Source organism: Euprymna scolopes, chromosome 8 (assembly GCF_053919585.1).
Source record: "Euprymna scolopes isolate OS-2025 chromosome 8, ASM5391958v1, whole genome shotgun sequence".
NCBI classification, from domain to species: Eukaryota; Metazoa; Mollusca; class Cephalopoda; order Sepiida; family Sepiolidae; genus Euprymna; species Euprymna scolopes.
In genome coordinates, this window is record NC_136489.1 from 370,200 (window position 1) to 393,330 (window position 23,131).

General features: G+C 36.7%; 1 protein-coding gene and 1 long non-coding RNA gene across 2 annotated transcripts; both read left to right on the top strand.

The window, feature by feature from the left end:
* Window positions 1–996: 996 nt before the first annotated feature.
* LOC145283475 (uncharacterized) lies at window positions 997–5,230 on the top strand. Its single transcript, XM_080132285.1, has 2 exons — window positions 997–2,127; window positions 5,001–5,230. Exons 1-2 carry the CDS (start codon window positions 1,560–1,562, stop codon window positions 5,003–5,005), a joined length of 573 nt encoding a protein of 190 aa, XP_079988411.1. The 5' UTR covers window positions 997–1,559; the 3' UTR covers window positions 5,006–5,230.
* Window positions 5,231–6,813: 1,583 nt separating this feature from the next.
* Window positions 6,814–14,569, top strand: LOC145283476 (uncharacterized). Its single transcript, XR_013868619.1, has 3 exons — window positions 6,814–7,197; window positions 10,758–10,784; window positions 12,758–14,569. It is a non-coding gene; the product is annotated as an uncharacterized LOC145283476 (long non-coding RNA).
* The last annotated feature ends 8,562 nt before the right edge of the window (window positions 14,570–23,131 follow it).

A 23,131-nucleotide genomic window follows, 5' to 3' on the forward strand; every position in this document is an offset into this window, starting at 1 on the left:
GAAGACGATTCCACAGGCGTCAATTCTAAGAAAGAAGCTTTTTTCATGGAATCTACGTTTAGGTTTAGGCACAGATAAAGAGTGGGGGGAATTATTGATAGTGTTTTCAGCTAGACGAGTGTTTCTTGTGAAAGTTTGGCGAGGGGGACCATAGATTGAAGCTCAGTCGAACACTTTCCATGTAAATAACGATACAGCAGAGACAAACTTGCAACATTTCTGTGAGATAGAGGTTACAGTGAAGAGAAAAGGACATCTCCCACGAGGCCACAAAGTCTATTTTGAACTCTATGAAGGCAGGACAAGTCCTTTCTAGCAGCTCCTGTGGCAACAGTACTCCATCCTTGAACGTATCTGGCTCTTATATGGATAGAGAATTGCATCAGCAGTGAGATATCTACTGGATCGATAGAAGGATCCGACCATTTTTCCAGCAGCCTTGGCAACAGATTTGATGTACAAGTTCCATTTAAGATCAGGAGTAAAGGTCAAGCCCAGAAGCTTGTCAAAACTTGGGGCCTCCCCAAGACGAGAGCCATTCATTTTAATTGATACCAGATGGGGATCAGAACGTTGATGATGTAAAGATAGAAGCTTGCTTTTAGATGCATTAAAAGTAACCAGCCACTCCTTTCCCCATTGTACAACGTGATCAAGATCAGAGGAGAGAGAATCGGAGAGAACTTGGTCGTTTACTGTATTAGATGTGCTACCATAGATGGTAGTGTCATCAGCAAAAATGTCTATGAATGATGTAAGGATGTGATTTGGAAGATCATTAATGTAGATCAGGAAAAGAGTTGGGCCCAGGATGGACCCCTGAGGGACTCCAGCATTAATACTGTGAGGTTCTGATTTTTGCCCATCAACTACTACTCTTATGAACCTATCAGAGAGAAATGATTTAATAACTGAGAAGACTATAAGAGAAGTTTTTACTTTTTTATTTCATTGTTTTCTTTCGGTAATTATGCAGAGATTGAACAAGAAATTTAATTTTTATTGTATTTTTTGTTTATTAAATCGTCATGGGAAAGTGCAGCCTAGTTGAATTAAAAAAATAAACGAAAAAATAAAAAAACAAATATTTCTATGTTATTTCTGACCTGAAAATAAAAGAACTCTTCTTTTTCTTCCCTACCCCGAATTACCTCCTCTGTTTCTCTCTCCTTCTGGGAGACAGTAGTAGCAGCGATCGGCCATCTTTCTTTCCCCTTTTTTTTTTTTTTGCCGGCGCTCTTTTTAGCTGAATAAAGCTTTATACAAGCTAAATAAATCTTCAGTCTCATTTCGTCATACATCTACACAACAATTTATTCAGCTAAAAAGTAAAAGATGGAAAAATGTCTGAAACCAGACCGACTAGATGTGGACGCCAGTAAATCAGACGCGGCAGACACATGGCGTCACTAAAAAAAATCTTTTCACATCTTTCTTGACGCAGTTGGAGAAACGCAGCAGACTCCTCTAACAGACAGACAAAAACTATGTTTACTAATTAACCTTGTCTCTACAACTATATTCAAATATATATCGGACATGGACGATTACAAACTGCTATGGATACTCTCGAAGCTGTGTTCGTGCAGCCTAAAAATACTATATTCTGCAGACATTTACTGGCTACTCGTCGTCAACAAACGGACGAAAGTGTAGACCAATATTTACAGGCCCTTAATAAACTCGCCAAGGACTGCAAGTTCCAAGCCGTCACAGCTCCTCAAGCGAGGGATAACTACGCCAGAGACGCCTTCATCAATGGAATTTCTTCCAATCATATACAACAGAGACTCCTGGAGAACAAGAAGCTGGATTTAAGCATGGCATATGACCAGGCTTTAACCCTCGAAATGGCGCAAAAGCAATTAGCCTCTTACTCCCTACAGAACTCTCTGAATGCAGCTGCCTCCACTGTCCGGACCAAAGTTACAGAGAGTGATGACCAGTCTGAGTGTGATGAGGGACGCACTATAGCTGCTGCCTCGGGACAAAAATGCTTCTTCTGTGGGAACCCGAGACACGATAGATTTAGGTGCCCTGCCCGAAGCTCCGTTTGCAAGAATTGCAACAAGAAAGGTCATTTTGCTCGTGTCTGCCGATCCCCTACAGCAGCCGCTATAAATCACGGTGAGTCGATTCTTGCTTCTATTCCATCTTACAATTTTACAGAGAGTCTATCTCACTCATCGTTGTGTGGTAAAATTGAGGGCAAGTCTGTTAATATACTCATTAATACGGGAAGCTCGGAAAAGTTCATTCATCCTGATAAGGTGAAAAGGCTGCAACTGTCAACCATGGCAAGTTCGAGAAAAATTTTTATGGCTAGCAGTTCGCATTCGTCTTCTACTCTCGAGCATTGCATAGTATCCCTCAATCTGGGCGGAAGAAAATATGATGATGTCAAACTAGCTGTTATGGCCGACTTATGCTGTCACGTCATCCTTGGACATAATTTCCTACGCCAACACTCTTCTGTGAAAATACCTTTTGGAGGACCGTTCCCCCCTCTTACGATTTGTGGATTGACAGCAATTAATAATATCCCTTATCCTTCTCTGTTTACGAACCTAACCCCCGACTGTCGTCCAATAGCAGTAAAATCAAGGAGGCACAGCCTACCAGATGCTAAATTCATCAAATCTGAAATATCGTGCATGCTGAAGGAAGGGATTATCGAATCCTCTCAGTCTCCATGGCGAGCTCAAACGCTTGTGATATCCCCTGATAACCACAAGAAGAGACTCGTAGTAGATTATTCTCAGACAATAAACAGATTTACTCTTCTGGACGCTTATTCCCTACCTCGGATAGAAGACATGGTAAACAAGATTGCTGGTTATAAAGTATTTAGCACTCTGGATTTAACCAGTGCGTATCACCAGGTTGCCATCAGACCAGAAGAAAGAAAATATACTGCATTCGAAGCTGCAAGGAGCCTCTACAAATTTTGTCGGATACCTTTTGGAGTGACCAATGGGGTAGCTAGCTTCCAGTGAGTTATGGATGACATAATCAAGCAAGATGACCTCAAAGGAACTTATGCCTACATTAACAATGTCGCTATCTGTGGCCAGAACCAGGCAGAACATGATAACCATCTGAAGCAGTTCATGAATAGCGTGGATAAGTACGGTTTGACGCTGAATAAAAACAAATGCCATTATTCGCTTAGCTCTGTGAATCTGCTCGGATATACAATAAGCAGTGGTTCAGTAAGACCCGACCCCGATAGACTCAAGGGATGGGTGGACCTCCCTCTACCTCTAGACCATACTTCTCTTCGGCGAGCTATGGGGATGTTTTCCCACTACTCCAGGTGGATCTCAAATTTTTCAGTTTAACTAGGGTCACCCACTTTCCCCTCAACGAGGAACAAACGGATGCCTTCAAGCATCTGAAGAAAGAAATTGCAAAAGAAACCCTGGTAGCCATAGACTCAACTCTACCATTTGAAGTCGAAACAAATGCTTCAGAACATGCCATCGCCGCTTCGCTCACCCAAAATGGTCGTCCTGTGGCTTTCTTTTCTAGGACTTTAACGTCTGCTGAACAAAAACACTCTTCAGTTGAAAAAGAGGCCTACACTATCGTAGAAGCCATTCGAAAATGGTGATACCTACTACTTGGAAAGCATTTTAAACTTGTCACGGATCAAAAATCTGTTTCTTTTATGTTAAACCCCAAAAGCAGGAGCAAAATAAAAAATGAGAAGATCACAAGATGGAAGCTAGAACTCACCTGCTTCAGCTACAACATACCTTATCGTCCAGGAAAACAAAATGCAGTTGCGGATGCTCTATCTTGAATTTGCTCAGCCACAATTTCTATCGAGAAACTATACGCTCTGCACAGGGATTTGTGTCACCCTGGAGTAACCCGAATGGTGCACTTTGTTAGAAGCAAGAATATGCCATACTCCGTAGATGATGTAAGAGCGGTAACCAGATCATGCCAGATCTGTTCTGAGATAAAGCCTAGATTTGTTAAAACTCCGCCTCAAACACTCATTAAGCCAAGTCAACCCTTTGAGAGGTTAAGTATAGACTTTAAGGGACCTTTGCCAACAAATTCTCGAAATCGATTTTTGCTAACTGTAGTAGACGAATACTCCCATTTCCCTTTTGCTTATCCTTGTGCAGATGTCTCGGCAGCAACTGTCAAGAAACACCTTACCAGTCTATTTTCTATTTTTGGAAATCCTTCATACATACATTCGGATCGAGGCACTGGTTTCATGTCCGACGAACTCAAGGAATTCCTTCTCTCTCGGCGCATTGCTACCAGTCGAACAACTGCATTTAATTCACAAGGCAACGGCCAAGTGGAGAGATATAACGGGATCATCTGGCAAACAGTTAGCCTCGCTCTACGATTGAACAATCTCCCCATAACTAGCTGGGATAAGGTGCTAGATGTAGCACTACACTGCATACGCTCATTGCTCTCTACTGCCTCCAACTGCACCCCTCATGAACGTCTGTTTAATTTCCAAAGGAAATCTGCGTCTGGCAATTCTATACCAACTTGGTTAGCCAAATCAAAATCTGCGCTCCTGAGACGCCATGTATGCGGAAGTAAATATGAACCCTTAGTTGAGACAGTGGAAATTCTGGATGTTAATCCGAACTATGCGTATGTGCGACTTAATAATGGGCGAGAAACGACAGTGTCACTACGCCATATTGCACCACTTGGTGACGAAAACAACTATTCACAGCCTGAACTTGCTGCTACGGAGGATCCTATCAAGTCTAGCCTTGATCATCCTCCTCCACCAAGCGTCACTAAAGACTTTGCTATTAATACTCTGGCAGACATCAAAAATTATGCCCTCGAAACTGGCACTCCTACATCTCCTCGCCACTCACATTTGGATGATTTGCAAAGAACTTCCAATACTGATGCATTAAATCCCAGACGCTCGTCTCGCGTTCATTGCAAACCTCCATATTTAGCTGAAAATTACCAGCTTTGAATTTGTTCCTTTTCTCTATTTTCAGTTTGAGCAGAAGCTGTCCGAAAATATGTCCTGGAAGAACCTTGTGATACTGGACTTTCTTAGGCGGCGGAGAATGACCTGAAAATAAAAGAACTCTTCTTTTTCTTCCCTACCCCGAATTACCTCCTCTGTTTCTCTCTCCTTCTGGGAGACAGTAGTAGCAGCGATCGGCCATCTTTCTTTCCCCCTTTTATTTTTTGCCGGCGCTCTTTTTAGCTGAATAAAGCTTTATACAAGCTAAATAAATCTTCAGTCTCATTTTGTCATACATCTACACAACAATTTCATTTTTTCTGTGTTTTCTTTATTCAATTTTTACGTGAAACTAAGATTAGTTGAAAAAATAAACAACAACCAAAAGAAAAGGTAAATATCTGGTTTAATATGATAATAGCCCCAACCAAAAACAATTGTTTTTTTAAGGAGGTTTTGGGGTCGCTGACAACGAATCTGATATTCAAGCCCGTCGCAAATTTACTGTTTGCATGGTATTAACACCTAAACCCTGGGACAGCGCACGAGCGCATAAACGAATTTACATTAGGTCAACTTCCACACTTTTCTTTAAAGTGATGAAAAGTACTTTTCCTGATATTAATGCGTTTATTATCCAGTGTATTGCGTGTTGTTTTCACTGGTCGCCATGTGTTGTTTTTGCGCGCGGAAAAAACACATGGCAACCAGTGTAAACAACACGCACGCATTAATATTAGGAAAAGTACTTGTCGACGAGCGACGACCAATGTAAATTTGTGTATGCTACCGCGCGCTCGTGCGTAGTCCAAGCGTTTAGGGGTTAATACCATGCAAACGGTAAATTTACAACGGGGTTGAATATCAGACTCATTGTCAGTGACCCCAAAACCCTTAAGCAAACAAATTTTATTTACTAAAAAAAAACAAAAGTAAACACTACTGTGTCTTTTTTTTTAACATATTCATAACAAGTATAGACTAGTTAAAAAAATTAATACACGCTTATTATTATTGACGTGATAATCTCGTTTTGCTTAAATGTGCGTTCCGTTCCATTTTCATTTTGTACATTCGTTCACAGCCGCTATCTTGTGGACATCTCAAGTCAACCTTGCCAAATATAAATAAATATTTCATAGTGATATATTTTTACAAGTATTATAATATAATACTAAAAACGAACACAAAACAGTGGAACCCCCCCCCCAAAAAAAAAACAAAAACACAACTGAAACATTGAAACAATAAGCATTTTATTTGCTCACACCGAGTAAGTAGTCACCTAATCTTCCGTTACGCTTTTTTTTTTTCTTTTCCTATGTATTTGACATATGACTAAAAACCGTTTTAGAATACTTCGAAAGGCATTAGATAATTGCTAGTCGCCCGAGGAGGCGCCCGTACTTGAAAATGTCGATGGGACCGTCCGGGCATTTTTGTAGGCCAGAGTGTTTTCCTTTTTACTTTTGACTCGTATTTTATTATTATTTTTTAAAATATTTCCCTAATTCTGAAAATAAAAAAAAGCATTTTTTACAAAAATGTTTAACGCAAAAACAAAACAAACAGCATGCGAATGGTCGAAAACTCGATTCTTTTCTTGTTTTTGAATCCTCCAAAACTAGTGTAAATTACTAAATATAATTCTAATTTTATTTTATGCAGATCTTTTATTGTATTTTACAAATTCTTAGGAAAAGATCACTTGTCCGAACATTATTGTATTTTCTTTAACAAAGAAAATATATATATATATTTTAAAAATAGCACACAATAATTTCCACTGGCAAAATCCGGAAGTGGCTTTAAAGAAGTTGCTTCATAATTATCAGGAGCAGCAGCAATTACATATATGACGGACATAAAGTAGACGTACATTTTTAGTACGATCCCTTCAAATACAAAACAGGGAAGGTTCGCAACATTTCTTAGGAGGAAGTGTCTTGTTTCCATTAAGCGGTCAAAATGAACTCGCAACGCCATTGCGATATTTATTTTTTTTTGTCTTTATAAAGCTATCAAAATATCGCTACAAATCAAATAACAATTTTATGCACAATATTCACCGAAAATACCGACTGTTGCGCAATAGTACATTTAAATTAGCTCGACTTTAATTTTCTGCGAACTTGTTATTCCGGGCGCCATCTTTAAACTCGTCACATTTTAGTTAACACGTTTGTTAATCGTTTCTTTCGTGAAAGCAATTTGTCAAACATTTGGTACGTATTACTTTAATTGAATTCCTTTTGTAAGTTTTATAAGTTTATTTTCGTACAGGGCAAGTCCGAACCATTATGACCCCCTTATATTTTTACATATAGAAATTAGTTTACGTCTCTAGTTTGCATATAAACGTATAAAGAGCATTTTATACTAGGTATGACACTCATTTTCGACACCCATTACAACAGCAAAAATTTAAAAAAAAAAAACACACACAAGTAAAAACTAGTAAATTGAAATTAATTCATCATGATTTTTACTCTATATTGAAGAAGATGGACCAGGGTTTAAATCGCACATAAACATTACTTATTATACACCCCATAAAACCGGTGAAATTTGCTTTGAATATCGCAAAATGACAAAAGCTTAAAAAATAACAATGGAAGCAAATATTTCATAAATATCAGAAAAACAGCCGGTACTAGTGCACTTATTGATCCGTGCTGAAATAATAACGTTATTATTTAAAAAGCCATTCTTAACATGAGGAGGGGAAGGTGTTTTGGTATTCTGTACTTTAACCTTACAATTGAATAAAAAACATATCATAAAACTTTAATTAAACTTGGAAATACGATTTAAAAAATAGCGTGGATCAGTAAGTGCACTAAAAGCCAAATGTAGAAAAGAAAAACCTATTACAAATATACAATATACCTTGTTAAAGTTTTGATTCAATCATTCGTCAAATGAAATATAACAGTAAAAGTTTTCCCTTTGACTTAAAATATTATGAACAAAACATATATAAATGTGTATATCCAGAAATCATATATTTAAGCAGACAAAGCCTAAAACAATTAACTTCTGGTTCCTGTGGATGGCCCTTAGTGACAAATTTTCCTCATAAATTCATGTTTATTTATTATCTGATCTTCCATAGTCGGGTCAATACCGATTGGTATATATATTATTCCTTAATTGGAATTCATTTTTGAGATGAGCATTATATATATTAATTTATTTTTATTTCGGACTATTATTCTCATCTTTATTAGTTGTTTTCATCTTTATTGGTTGTTGTTTTTCACGACGTTTCGGCCAACTATTCCTCTGGCCTTCATCAGGTGGTAACCTCGACGTATAGGGACTTCGAATCTCCTAAGTGCATTCTCAGCAATCACTGCCATCCATAGTTGTTGTCATCTCACCACATTTTGGCCAAGTAAACCAAAATCAGATAATAAATAAATGTGGATTTATAAGATCAAAGAATCCAACCTTGATTGCCCTTCGGGGTCCGTGGCACAGTTGATAGAGATGTTGAATCTCTATGGACATTGTCTGAATGTTACGTTGCGCAGGACCCCAGGTTGGGAACGGTCGTAGTTAGTAGGTTTGTAACAAAAACGTAGTAGCTGTCAATTTCCTTGATCGTCCACTAGTGTCACTTGTTTACAATCCGAGCTAAACAGTTGTCATGGCAACTGCTAAGACAGCATGGTTATTTCCCCCTTGACCGGGCATTTTTTTATTCAAGCTGACTTATCAATTGTCGATCTTGTCATAACAACGACGGTATCTGAAACAAAGTTTTGACATGCACATAACGATCAGGCGTAACTCAAAACATAAAGGAAAGACATAAGTCACGATTGCTTTTCATATAAAAATATATTTTTAACTAAAGCCTTACATGCATTTTATCAAATTGTTAATTTTTGTGGCTTGGCTTTCCTTTCATTGAGCGATCGGAGGGGGGGGGGGAGAACGTGATTTCACTTCGACAATCGCACGTCCTTCAGCAGTCCTCAGACCTACTTCTGTTCTTCTGACTCCAAAAATCACATCGTTATATTCACAGGTTTTTTTTTGTTCCCGTATTTTTCCACAATTACGATCTCCGCCGGCTTGCATTTGATTGGTTAATTCATTTACTGTCGATAATTGATTCTTCAATTCCCAGGCAAGTTTTAGCTTTGTTTACAAAATGCATTGCTTGCATTTGACCCAGATCTCCAGTAACCCATTTTCTCTTAGTCAGGCGACTATTGTTTTTGTTTATTGCACGTGTCTTTACAACACGTTCCAGCCTTGACCATAATTGTTTTTTCCAGGACATTCCAATCTTTCTTTGTTCTCGCAAAGGAATGTCCCATTCCAGCAAAATATGCAATCTCCCCCACAATCACTTTACTTTGTAAACAAAAAATCATCGTCCGATTTTTCTGTTTACGCCGTAATTACTTTTGTCTGGTGGACAATCGATATTCGATGCCCTCCTTTCGAGTTTCTTAAAAAGGTTTGTTTTAACCGTTATGTATCGGATGGTCCCAGACATCCGTTACATAACATGAAGATAGCGGTTTCAATCCTACCCAAAGCTGGTCAGAGGTTTACTTGGCCAAAAATTGGTGAGATGACAACAACTACGGATGGCAGAATAATAGTCCGAAATAAAAATAAATTAATATATATAATGCTCATCTCAAAAATGAATTCCAATTAAGGAATAATATATATACCAATCGGTATGGACCCGACTATGGAAGATCAGATAATAAATAAACGTGGATTTATAAGATCAAAGAATCCAACCTTCGGGGCCCGTGGCACAGTTGATAGAGACATTGAATCTCTAGGGTTCCAGATGGACATTGTCTGAAGATAGCAGTTTCAATCCTACCCAAAGCCGGCCAGAGGTTTACTTGGCCAAAACGTGGTGAGACGACAACAACTATGGATGGCAGTGATTGCTGAGAATGCACTTAGGAGATTCAAAGTTCCTTTCCGTCGTGGTTACCACCTGAGGAAGGCCAGAGGTATAGTTGGCCGAAACGTTGTGAAAAATAACAACCAATAAAGATGAAAACAACAACTAATAAAGATGAGAATAATAGTCCGAAATGAAAATAAATTAATATCCAACTGACTGCTATTTAACTGCACTGAAACTGGTGCAATTTCCCATATAAAACTTGCAACATTTTTTTGACATTTTTTCATGTTTTTTTTATTTTTGAGCGATTATTCAGAAAAATAGGTAACTTTACACAAATAGGGAGGATTTTTTTTCATGTTTGAGTGATCCGTCCGAATGCCATTAACCCGGAATAATCAACGCAACCATAAAACATATTGTTTTACTGTGTACGTTTTCAGAGTCCCAATTGTTCTTTTGTTTTTTTCCTGTTTAAATTATCCAAATAAACAATTGTTAATACTGTCTGCTTTTTTTTTTTTTACATCATTCATTTCTGTATTACGTTTAAGTTATTTTGATGCAATTTTTTGTTTTACAAATAATCTACTTTAACCCATTGACAGCCATAAGAGCATATTACAACAGTGATTTTACCCACGGCCTTCCTTCCTATATATTTTTTTTACATTTTCTTCTCCATTTTTTAATAACCTTACAACCTTTTTTATCTACACACTTAACATACATAAATAAATCTGAAAACTATTTTTTTAAGTCACAAGTGTCACGCTCATACATGAATTCCATAGCTAATATAACATACTGATCCAATGGGTCACGGGTAATCTAGTAGTTACTAAAATGCTTTCACCCCATACTTTGTACTTACCCTTTCTTTTTTATTTACAGCATAAACTCTGTTACAGTTCTTTTAAGGTGTGTATCTTTTCATTAAATATATATACACTTAGTATTAACTTAATCCTAACTACCCATGTGGGGACGTAGAAATATTTGGTTTAGAAACCAAGCGTAGGGCTACTCTTGGATTTGATGGATCCGTAGATCTTGCCAGGTCATCTGTGTAAGAGAAGGAAAACTTTGATGTTAAATCTGTGCTACTGACCTAATACGTCTTGGCACCAGATAAATGGGAGAAGGAGGCCTTTTTAGTCCTGGTCGACAGCCTTCCTAGAGCTGGTGACAAACAAATTACTGGTTTGCAAACCTAAACTGCTTAGAGTAGATGAACTCTGCCTATCGCATGGCTTTCACACTCCTTCTTTGCCTATTAGCCAGGCACAGAAGTGTGATCACAGGGACTTAGTAGAAACACCCTGTAGTTGGCCTTGTTTCTTGACTAGGGCAATAAACATAGTTCCTCGCTCATGCATCATTCCCATCCCCTAAAACTGGGCATCTGTAGGGTGTTTAATGGCCACATATGCCAGCATGATTAAACCTCTCTCCCTAAAACAAACTATTAAATAAAATGATAGTTTAATCAAAACCTACGATTAAACCAGATACAAACTCAAACAAAACCAAATCGCCTCTCTTGACGCTTGCATTCACAAATATCCCCAAAGAACTAACAGATGATGTAGAATCATTTCTTCTAGCAAACTTTCTGGATATCTTATCACTAAGTTAAATTAATGTACAATCCTCCTTTACATGCCTGTTTATCTTCCACTTTGCTGTAAGAACTCAGAAAGACATATGCATAGACTTGGAGTCTATATTTGAAACACCTTCTCCTTGACTTGAGAATCCCAAGTAGAATCAGATGGCTAGGCTTTCATGTGCTTTAAACTAAACCTGCAACAAACTCCTTATATTTTCTCTACTCTTCTCCCTCGACCCAGGAATGTACCCTAATAAACTTAGTGTCTGACAGCATAGCTACAGCACCCTCATTAGATACTAGTGCCCAAGTACACGTGTTTGGTAACTCCAATGTCCACCAGAGTGCTTGGCTTGGTTTCTCTAGTTACGCAGACACAACTGGTAGCATCACACATAGCTTTTCTATATCCTATTCCCTATCACAGAAACACATTCTCAACCCATCTCCCTCATCAGCAGGATTAGCAAACCTCACTTTTAGATCTATTTCTGACCACAGTTCCCAAGGATTGTTTGACAAATGTCGATAGTACACTCGGATATGCTGATCACATTGTGATAATGATAGAAATCTCCCTAAATTCTCGACCCCAAGTTGAAGAGTCATTATTGAAAATTACAAGATACTATAAGAAGGCTGACTGGGAGGCCATAAGGAATGACATCAGAGATGCCTCATCCTGTAGTAGCTGCTTGTTAGGTTTGTCAAAGGTGAACTCCACATTCCCAATCTATACAATATTAGATTGGTTTGAGTCTGCACTACTAATCGCTGGTATTAGTGTTTAGTAAAAGTTGTCTTCAAGCCTCTGAGATAGTTTGTAATATTTAAAAGTAAAACTCTTTCAACTTTGGTCACTTTACATCTTCCTACAACCATAATTGCTTTAAAGTCTTTCAACTGTAATTGCTTTCAAGTCTGTCTTTATCTGTGATTACTTTTAAGTCTTATTTGTAATTGCTTTCAAGTCTTGCTTCAACTGTAATTGATTCTAGGTCTTGTTTCAACTGTAATTGATTTCAAATCTTTTATCAATCCAAAATAAGAAAACGAGTTTCATTCAATTACTGAATATTTCTTTACAGAAAAACTCATTTTAATAAATTGAGTAATTAAATTAAAAATATAATACCTTATGTTTTGAAATCACTAGACATAAAAAATATTTATTAAAAATATGACAGTGCATTTACAATAATTTGTAATTGTTTTAATTTTGCAGAATATGTATAAAATATTTTTCTTGGAATTTACCTTTTAATTGTTTTTAATTTTGCAGAATATCATTCATTGGATTAGAAAGAATATACATTCTCTGGGTGACTTGAAACATGGAAATGTTACGAAAAATATTTTTAAATTTCAAGAATATTTAATGTATATTGGCTTCCATTATGAACTATATATATCTTTTTATTTCATCGAACCTGAATTATAGAAGATATATTTGACAAAACTGTATATATATTTCATCTCTTTTTGATCCTTTTTAGCAGAACACAAACTTGACTGCTTGTCACAAATGCACATGACTTTAGAGACTTGCATATGATTAATGCCATCAGTAATTTATTCATATGATTATATTTGAAATCCATAATAAATTTTTAAAATGTAATGATACGATTTCTTACACAAGTACAGCATTTAAAAATACAGGGAATAAGATTGTTTGAAAAAAAAACACTCAAATATCTCATCATCAGAAATGAGTTTGGAATGTGATACCAGGAAAGATTCATATTCTTGTAAAATATGTGGTTGTTTTTTTGCCAAGAAAAACAATTTGGCTATTCATATGCGAATACATACTGGAGATAAACCATATTCTTGTGAAGTATGTGGCTTTTCTTTTACACAAAAACAGCATATGTTGCAACATATGCGAATGCATACTGGAGAGAAACCATATAATTGTGAAATATGTGGTTCTTCTTTTACACAGAAATCTGATATGGTAAGACATATGCGAACACATACTGGAGAGAAACCATATTCTTGTGAAGTATGTGGCTCTTCTTTCGCTAGGAAAGAAAATATGCTGCTACATATTCGATCACATACTGGAGAGAAACCATATTCTTGTGAAGTATGTGATGCTTCTTTTGCAAGGAAACATTATTTGTCTCTACATATACGAACGCATAATAAAGAGAGACCACATTTTTGTGAAGTGTGTGGTTCTTCTTTTACACGAAAACATTCTGTATTGCTACATATGCGAACACATACTGGCGAGAAACCTTATACTTGTGAAGTATGTGGCTCGTCTTTCACAGAAAAACAGCATATGCTGCTGCACGTGCGAACACATACTGGAGAAAAACCTTATTCTTGTGAAGTATGTGGCTCTTCTTTTACACAAAAAACAAATATGCTGAAACATATGCGAATACATACTGGAGAGAAACCATATTCTTGTGAAATATGTGGCTCTTCTTTTACATATAAACACAGTATGTTGATACATATGCGAACACATACTGGTGAGAAACCATATTCTTGTGAATTATGTGGGTCCTCTTTTACAATGAAACATCATATGTTGGGACACATGCAAACACATACTGGAGAGAAACCATATTCATGTGAAATATGTGGTTCATCTTTTACACGGAAGCAGCATATGTTACAACATATGCGAAAACATACTGACTTAAGCAAGTAACAATACTATAGACATATCAGTTGCATATAAGAGTAGCATTTTACCTGGACAAATGTACCAATTGGTTCATCAGAGCTGAGAAAGGTCCAAACAAAAACATTTTGCTTGATGACATTGATATCAAGGATTCAATTTTGGTTTGACTTGAGAAAAGGAAAGAAAAATAAATAAATAAAAATAAAACAAACAAATGAACAAATAAAAATAAACCAATAAAATATTTTTTTTGTTTTGGGGAAATTTGTCTTTATTCTCATTGGTCAAAAGAAATTGTTAATATATTGGTATAATGTGTGACAAAAAGAAATTTTATTTTTGGTACATATAAAAATAAACAATTTTCAAATATATATAAACATACAAATAGAATTCTTTTCAAATACATATAAACATATGCACAAAAATTCACAAATATACATTTTTGTTTTTAACAAATGTTTGCCAAAAAAAAAGATACAAAAAAAATTATTTGACAAAAAGGAAGTTTTTAACAAGTGGCTTTTTTTTTAACAAAAACTGGAAGCATTATGTTAGGTATTAGTTGGTTAATTTTGATAGTTAGGTAGAAATGGTCGCAGTTTAACATCGTGCCCCGGACAATAATAACTCCAGCAATATTATGAAGTTCAAAAATGCTTCTCGAAAACAGACACCACCAAGTTCACACTGCGCCGCAACGTGTTCACCAAAAGTAATTTTCCCAAGAAAAAGAATAAAATTATGTGCTATAATTGTGGACGACCCAACCACAAAAGTTTCCAATGCCAATATAAACGCTCTTAAATGGACTCCGTAAAAAACGTTGAGAACTTTGAGGAAGAACATACATTTCTAATCGCATGTAACCTTGACAATACCACAAATGGTAAAAATCGCCTTGTAGACTGTGGTGCTACAGCACACGTTATCACCAAAGAATCTTATTTTATTAATTTTGATTCAAACTTCAATCCCCAAAGTCATTTTGTTGAACTTGCCGACGGTAGTCAAATAAATGATCTAGTCTTGAAAAGAGGCGATGCTAAAATATCCCTAAAAAATAATAAAGGCGAAATCTGTAACTGTATTCTTAAAAATGCTCTTTTCATACCTACATTTAAGCAAGACATATTTTCCATACAGGCTACAATTAAACAAGGCGCGAATATAAAGTTTGGCCAAAACAAGTCAAAATTGATATACCCCAATGGAACTGTATTTGACATTAAAGAAAATGGCTGACTATATTATTTAAAATGTATGGTTCCTTAAAAAAACTGCCTGTCACGACTTAGAAACCTGGCATAAAATTCTAGGACACTCAATACAGCTGATATAAAAAAATTACCAAATGTAGTCAAAAGCATGAAAATAATACCTTCAGACGATCTTCCGAATTGTGATGTGTGCGCACAGGGGAAAATGACAAAACATATAAGCCGAACGTCAGACAAAAAAGCTATAAAAATTCTCTCACTTGTGCATTGTGACTTAGCAGGTCCGATCAGCCCGATGGGGAGAAATAATCTAAGGTATGTTTTGAACTTTATTGATGATTTTTCCGGTTTAATTCTAGTTTATTTTCTAAAAAACAAATCCAGTACTATCCTCGCCACTAAGAAATATTTAGCTGATATTGTCCGGTACAGCTCAGTAAAATGTATTTGCTCAAACAATGGGACTGAATTTACTAGTAAAGACTTTGAACTTAATACAACAGGTATTAAACACAAGAAATCTGCACCGTATTCCCTCTTCCAAAATGGCACAGCTGAAAGAGCATGGTGAACCCTTTTTGAGATGACAAGATGCCTACTTATCGAATCAAAATTAATACATAGTTTATGGACGTACGCTTTAATGGCAGCAGCAGATATCAAAAATAGATTGTTCTATAAAAGACTAGGGAAAATGCCATATGAAGCATTTTGCGGTGTAAAACCTAAAATAAACAGAATGCATCTATTTAGTTCTGATTGTTTTGCATTTATAGAAAACACCAGTAAACTAAATACTAAAAGCGAAAAAGGTATTTTCGTAGGTTACAATAAAACAGCCTAGCATATATAATCTACTTTCCAACCAAAACGAAAATATTAACCAGACACATCGATACTCAATAAGGGAGTGAAAAAGGTCAGACTTCTTACAAATTGTAAAGATACAAGATTATGCAGTGAATTAATGTTACTCATTGAACAGCACATCGGAAAGTTATAATGAGGCAAATTTATTACAAAAGAAAGTTATAATGAGGCAAATTTATTACAAAAGAAAGTTATAATGAGGCAAATTTATTACAAAAGAAAGTTATATTGAGGCGAATTTATTACAAAAGAAAAAAGAGTGAGCGAAAAAAAAAAGTCACTTGTTAAAAACTTGTAAATTTCCTTTTAGTCAAATATTTTTTTTTTTTTTTTGCTAATAAAATACTGCTTTGATTGTCACAATAAATTACTATAGGTTTTTTGCTTAGATCTGGTTTTAAAATAGATTTTAGAAGGATGTTCAGAAAAATTGCCTCCTGCATGGAATGGGTAAGGGCCACATATTCTGCTTTACAAGTAGAAAGGGCAACAATTTGTTGCTTTTTAGTTTTCCAAGGGATCACAGATCCAGTCTCTGACAGTCTGAAACAATACCCCATTATACTTTTTCTATCCTCAGAGTTACCCCAATCTGAATCTGAAAATCCTTCTAAATTTAGAGGATATGTAGACTTTTAAAAAATTAAAGATTGTTCCTTGGTTCCTTTTAGGTAATGAAGGATTTGTTTTGCACGATTAAAGTCCTTAATTGTCGTTTTTTATATGTTTTGAGATAGCTTTGTTACCGTGTAACATATGTCAGGCCTAGTGGCGGTCATCAAATAGATGAGGCTCCCTACCATTTCACTGTATAACTGATTATCTATGGATTTTGTTTCGGTCTCTATATTTTTATTTATGTCCATTTCGATGGGAGTTTTACGCGGTTTGCAATCTTGCATTCCGAACTTGAGCAGAATTTTTTCAATGTATCGTGATGGTTCATAGTTATAGTCTTATTTTCACAGGTAAATTTTGTACCGAGGAACCATTACAGCCATTCAAGATCGGCCATTTTTAATTTTTTATTTAATTTATTTTTAACATCTTTTAAAAGAGTTGTCTTTTTGTGTTATAACAGTTGTAAATGGTTTAAAATCGGCTGGAAGTCCCTTGAGGGTCATTGATATCAACAAGCTATCACTTATTATTTCACCTTAGAGTTTTATGGCATTGCCGGTTGTTTCTGCCCTTATAACATAGGCGGTAATAGTTTCATCCTTGTTATGTTTCAGAGACGTTAGTTCTGTATATAGTGATATAATTTTCCCTTTTGATAAATAATGTTCTCTTAATATGTTCAATGCTTTTCGTCCGTAATCCAATGCATCTCTTATAATCAGAGACAGACTTCTATCGTCTAAGCATTGAATTAGTTCTGCAAAAACAGTCGTGTTCTTTTTGAAAAATTCGGGGTCGTTAGGATTCTCTGTTGGAGATTGTATCACTTTGTGTAGTTTTTGAATCCTTAGATATCCCAGAAATTTTACCTGCCACAATTTGAATTTAGATTCCGATCCGTCAAAGAAAAGCTGATGGCTGGGCACATAACCTGTTAAGTGTTGTGACATTATGTTGAACAAAGATGGCGGCGTTGTTCAGATCAGATCCTGACTATAATTGGCAGTAACCAAGATGGCGGCCAAGAATCAAACGCGGTCCGTGATGTATTTAGCGGCGAACTGATTGAATCCAAAATTCGACAAATTTTATACTAACTTTGGAAGGTTTTCATTGGTTGTTTAGCACAGCCGGTGGTTATGAAAATGATTGGTGAATTTATTCGCTTATACCCCCATTAGTAGTCAAAAACATTTTACAAGTTAGTTGTACACCATGTAAGGAAAATTACTAAAACACAGTTTCCAAACAAAAACAAAGGAAATACCATTAACAATTAGCCATGCCTTTGAACACATGCACCTGTAACATTATTGACTGGCGACAAAGAGACAAAAACTAGACTTTAAAATGCAAAAATGCTGACAATTTACATAATATACAAAACTAGTATCTGCCTAGACTTTTCAACCAGCACACTATATATACCACTGTTATGAGAGCCATGCAATATCTTATGAGCTCCTAAAATCCAAACCTCCAAATAGTTCATTAACATCAAAAAACAAGATCGAGTGGGATAACCTCCATCACAAAACTGGCCAACATTTTGGACAAAACTGTCTTATGAGACAAAATCAGAAAACAAGTCTGTTATAGAAATAGCCTTAAAGAGTCACCAAAAGATACACAAAGAACCTTGATTGCAAAAGCTTGAAAAATGGGTCGACCAACAGCATACCAAATATTTTCTGGATGAATTCACCCAGGACTATATGCATGAGGAAGGCTCTATATATTGGCTTAAAGGCGGATCTCTCCACTATGATCAGGAGAGGATTATAATGGCTGGCCATAATGAAGGCTTGATGTCAAATGCTTATAAGAAGTTTTCAGCAATGACAAGTGCAGCTGCTGCCACACAGAAGCAGAGATTGTGAGCCACTTGGTATTCGCCTGTTTAGTTCTGCCAGAATACAGCTGCTATACAGTGTGACATAATGGAGTGTCTAAAAATCTTCACTAGACAATCTGTAAAAGTTGAATATCTAATACAGCAGCAAGTCCTGAGAACATACACCAAAAACAGTTGGAAATAAGTTACGCACCATCAACTATAACTATGCGATTCTTACAGCTAAAAAAGGGGCTATTAAACCTGACATTGAGATTTGGAATAAGAAAGAGAGTAATAACCTTAGTAGAATTTAGTATCCCTAATGATATTGGGTTAAACAAAGCTAAGAGGTAAAAGATAACAAAATACCAAGGTCTTGTGTTCGATATTAAAAGAAACTGGAATCTTTAAGTAATAAAAGGAGCAGATGAACTCATGAAAAAGAATTAAAAAAAAAAAACTACCTGACAAATATACCTGATAAACCAAGTGCAAAAATAATTTAATCAATTTCACTTAAAGAGGCCGTCATAATCTTAAAAAGATCTCTTGGTTGAAATGTATGAGATAGCAGGTGAACGTCGGGCATCCAGTAGTATGTCCCACCCTTAAAATGATAAGAAAATTGCAAAAAAAGAGAGAAATCGTCGTTGTGTGAGACTTATTCTTTCAGATGAAAACTCCATATAAACACATACTTGTAATAATTGTATTTTTCTAATGTATTTGGGTATTGTCTTTCAAAAAAAATAAAATATTGCGCATATGAACACATTCTAAATGAAATTGTGAAGTATATATTACTTATTTTTTATACGAATGCAATACTGTGAATATGTATGGAAACTAGATTCCTTTAAGTTATGTGACTCCTTTCAAACATTTAATAAGCTGATGCTAAAAAGAAACCATATCCTTGTAAAGAATTTATATCATTTATGATATAATAAATGTTACAACACAGGCGAATTAATGTGGCTGTTATACTTTACTTTGGTAATTCATAATAAAACTGGAAATGAATAAAAATTCGGGTTAGCATTTTATTTCTATAAACGCAAAGCCCAAGCACACATTCCAATTTGGACACTCGCCCAAATGCTGCTCTTGCCATTAATACAATCACTTGCAATCCATCTTTTGGCTGCTGCTGATTCTCTCATGTGCTCATATGCGCTATGTTACAGAACAAATACATTATGGTAACTACATTATTTGCAATTTTACACATAAGCACATGTAGTGACGTATATATGTACACATGTAGTGACGTATATATGTATACATAGTTAATTACTTAGAAGTGTTTGGCTCTTTTTAACATTACTGAATTGCATTATATACCGGACATATTCTTTCTAAGTGAAACTGGCATAGGGCCAACCACTTTTCTAGACGGATTCATAATTAAAGGATACTCTAACTTAACATCTAAATCTGACCTTCAAGATCGCCATGGGCATGGAATATGTGCCTACATCAAAGATGGCTTTCCATGTGGTAGGGATATCTCCAGAGAAGACCCTAATTTACCTTATATGTGCTTTCGGGTTGCACTAGCTTACACCACTGCATTTATATTTGCCCTCTATCGGCCCCACAACAGTGGAGTTACTATCTTTTAGAGCATATCTGAGAAAATTGACCACATCCTGTCTGCTCATCCTTCGCCTAAAATTCACATTTGCGGTGACTTCAATGTCCATAATGTGGAATGGCTGACCCACTCAAATAAAACCGATGACAAGGGGAGGTTTTGTCACGATTTTTCCATTGCCTATGATCTCACTCAGATTGTTCACGAATCCATCCATGTACCCGATACACCCGGTCAATATGCAAGCCTTCTAGACCTTTTCCTCACAACTTCCCCTGAGCTGTGTTCATGTTCCGTTCTATCTCCTCTGGGATCCTCTGACCACTCTGTTGTAGCAGTTCAGATAAAAATGAAATGTAATAAGTCTTCAGACGTTCCTCGCCACCGTACTGTATATCGATACTCTATGGCTGACTGGGATAGCTTCCGTACATTCATATCTGAGCTACCTCTGCATTCCATGTTTAAAAAGGATGTGTCCTCTATAGTATCAGACCTGACCGAATGGTTAATTATAGGCACAGACCGATTCATACCATCCAAAAAATTCCAACAAAAACCTAACAGCCAGCCATGGTTCTCCCCTGAATGTACTGCTGCCATCGCGCATAGAAATCACTTTTACCATAGCTACCAACATAATAGATGTACTGAGACTAAAGCTGCTTTCAGGACTGCCAGCAACCACTGTAAAAGAGTAATAAAACATGCAAGAGAGCTATATGCTCAGTCTGTTAAATCCAAAGTAGCTGAGCAGCGGCTTGGTTCCCACCAGTTCTGGCAAATAGCAAACAGAATCTTGAACAGAAGTGTGCGTTCTATCCCAACTATCATCAATGAATCTGAGGTCATCTCGTCAGCATCAGACAAGGCCAGACTATTTGCCAAGAACTTTGCAGCTAATTCTACCCTATGCGACAATGACCATCAACTCCCTGTATTTCCTCCTATAACAGACAACACGCTATGCAACATACAAATATCTGTGCGTGAGGTCGGCAAGCTAATCAAGAACCTTGATTCCAGTAAAGCCCTGATGGCATTCCAGTTATAGTGCTGAAAAAGCTCCAACCAGAACTTGCCCCCATACTAACAAAACTGTTTAAGCGTTGCCTTAAGGAGAAGTGCTTTCCAACACCCTGGAAAACCTCATCAGTATGCCCTGTATTTAAGAATTCAGGTGAAAAGTCATCTCCCTCTCAGCACAGACCAATAAGTCTCCTGTGTGTCATGAGTAAGTTGTTGGAATCCATATTAAATAAAGAAGTAATCAACAACCTTCTTAGTGACATGGAATATGGTTTCCGCTCTGCAAGATCTACAGCAGATGTGCTAATGGTTATATCACCTAAGATTAGTGAATCTCTTGACAAAGGTTTCCTTTCCAGGGCAATTGCTCTTGACATATCAAAAGCCTTCGATAAGATATGGCATAAGGGCCTACTTCACAAGATTTCCAGTTACAGTATTACTGGAAATGTTTTCTCAATCATTAAATCATTTCTCTCCAATAGGTTCATAAGAGTAGTGGTTGATGGGCAGAAATCGGAGGCCTGCAGTATTAATGCTGGAGTCCCCCAGGGGTCCGTCCTGGGCCCAACTCTCTTCCTGATCTACATCAATGATCTCCCAAAACACATACTTAAATCATTCGTTGACATCTATGCTGATGACACGACCATCTATGGCAACACATCAAAGGCTGTAAATGACAAAGTTCTCTCTAATTCTCTCTCCTCTGATCTTGAGCACGTGGTACAATGGGGGAAGAGGTGGCTGGTCACTTTTAATGCATCCAAACTCAAGCTTCTATCTTTACATCATCAATGCTCTGATCCCCATATGGCATCAATTGAAATGGATGGCTCTCGTCTTGGAGAGGCTCCATGTTTTGACAAGCTTCTGGGTTTGACCTTTACTCCTGATCTGAAATGGAACACGTACATCAAATCTGTTGCCAGGGACGCTGGGAAAATGGTGGGATCCTTCTACCGCTCCAGAAGATATCTCACTACTAATGCAATTCTCTATCTGTATAAAAGCCAAGTACATCCAAGGATGAAGTACTGCTGCCACATCTGGGCAGGAGCTGCTAAAAACAGCCTATCCTGCCTTGACAGAGTACAAAATAGACTTTGTGGTTTAGTGGGGGATACCCTTTTCTCTTCCCTTCAACCTCTCTCCCACAGAAGAGACGTTGCAAGCCTGTCTTTGTTTTATCGCTATTTCCATGGCAGGTGCTCGTCTGAGCTCCAATCCCTCGTCCTCCCTCGCCAATCTTTCACGAGAAATACCCGTCTGGCTGAAACTACGGTCAATAATTTTCCCCACTCTTTATTTCTGCCTAAATCCAAACGTAGATTCCATGAGCAAAGCTTCTTTCTTAGACCTGAACGCCACTGGAACTCTCTGCCGCTTGCCTGTTTCCCACCTGACTACAACTTGGATGTCTTCAAGTCCAACATAAACAAACTCCTGATAAACCGCCCTTTAAGTAAGACACTATATCAAAACCCCCAATACTAATGATTACTACAACACTATCTCATTGATTACTGTACACGCAATAACCCTTATCTCTGAGTGGCCTTTGATCCTTGTATAAGTCGTGACCCCCATGTAAAAAAAAAACAAACTATATTCTTGTGAAATATGTGACATTTCTTATTCATGGAATCTGATATCTTTCAGAATAATGAAACTAAGATTCCAGCAAAATATATAATTATTTACATAACGGTTGAATATCATATGAAAGCGTTCTTGATAGATACCTAAATATGAAGTTTTCTTTTTTCAGTAAAAATTCTGAAACTTTAGAAACACAATTGTCAAGTAAATGCCTAATTTCTTACAGCGAAATT

Coding starts and splice junctions, on each gene's coding strand:
- LOC145283475 (XM_080132285.1), top strand. CDS start 1,560: ATGGATACTCTCGAAGCTGTGTTCGTGCAGCCTAAAAATACTATATTC.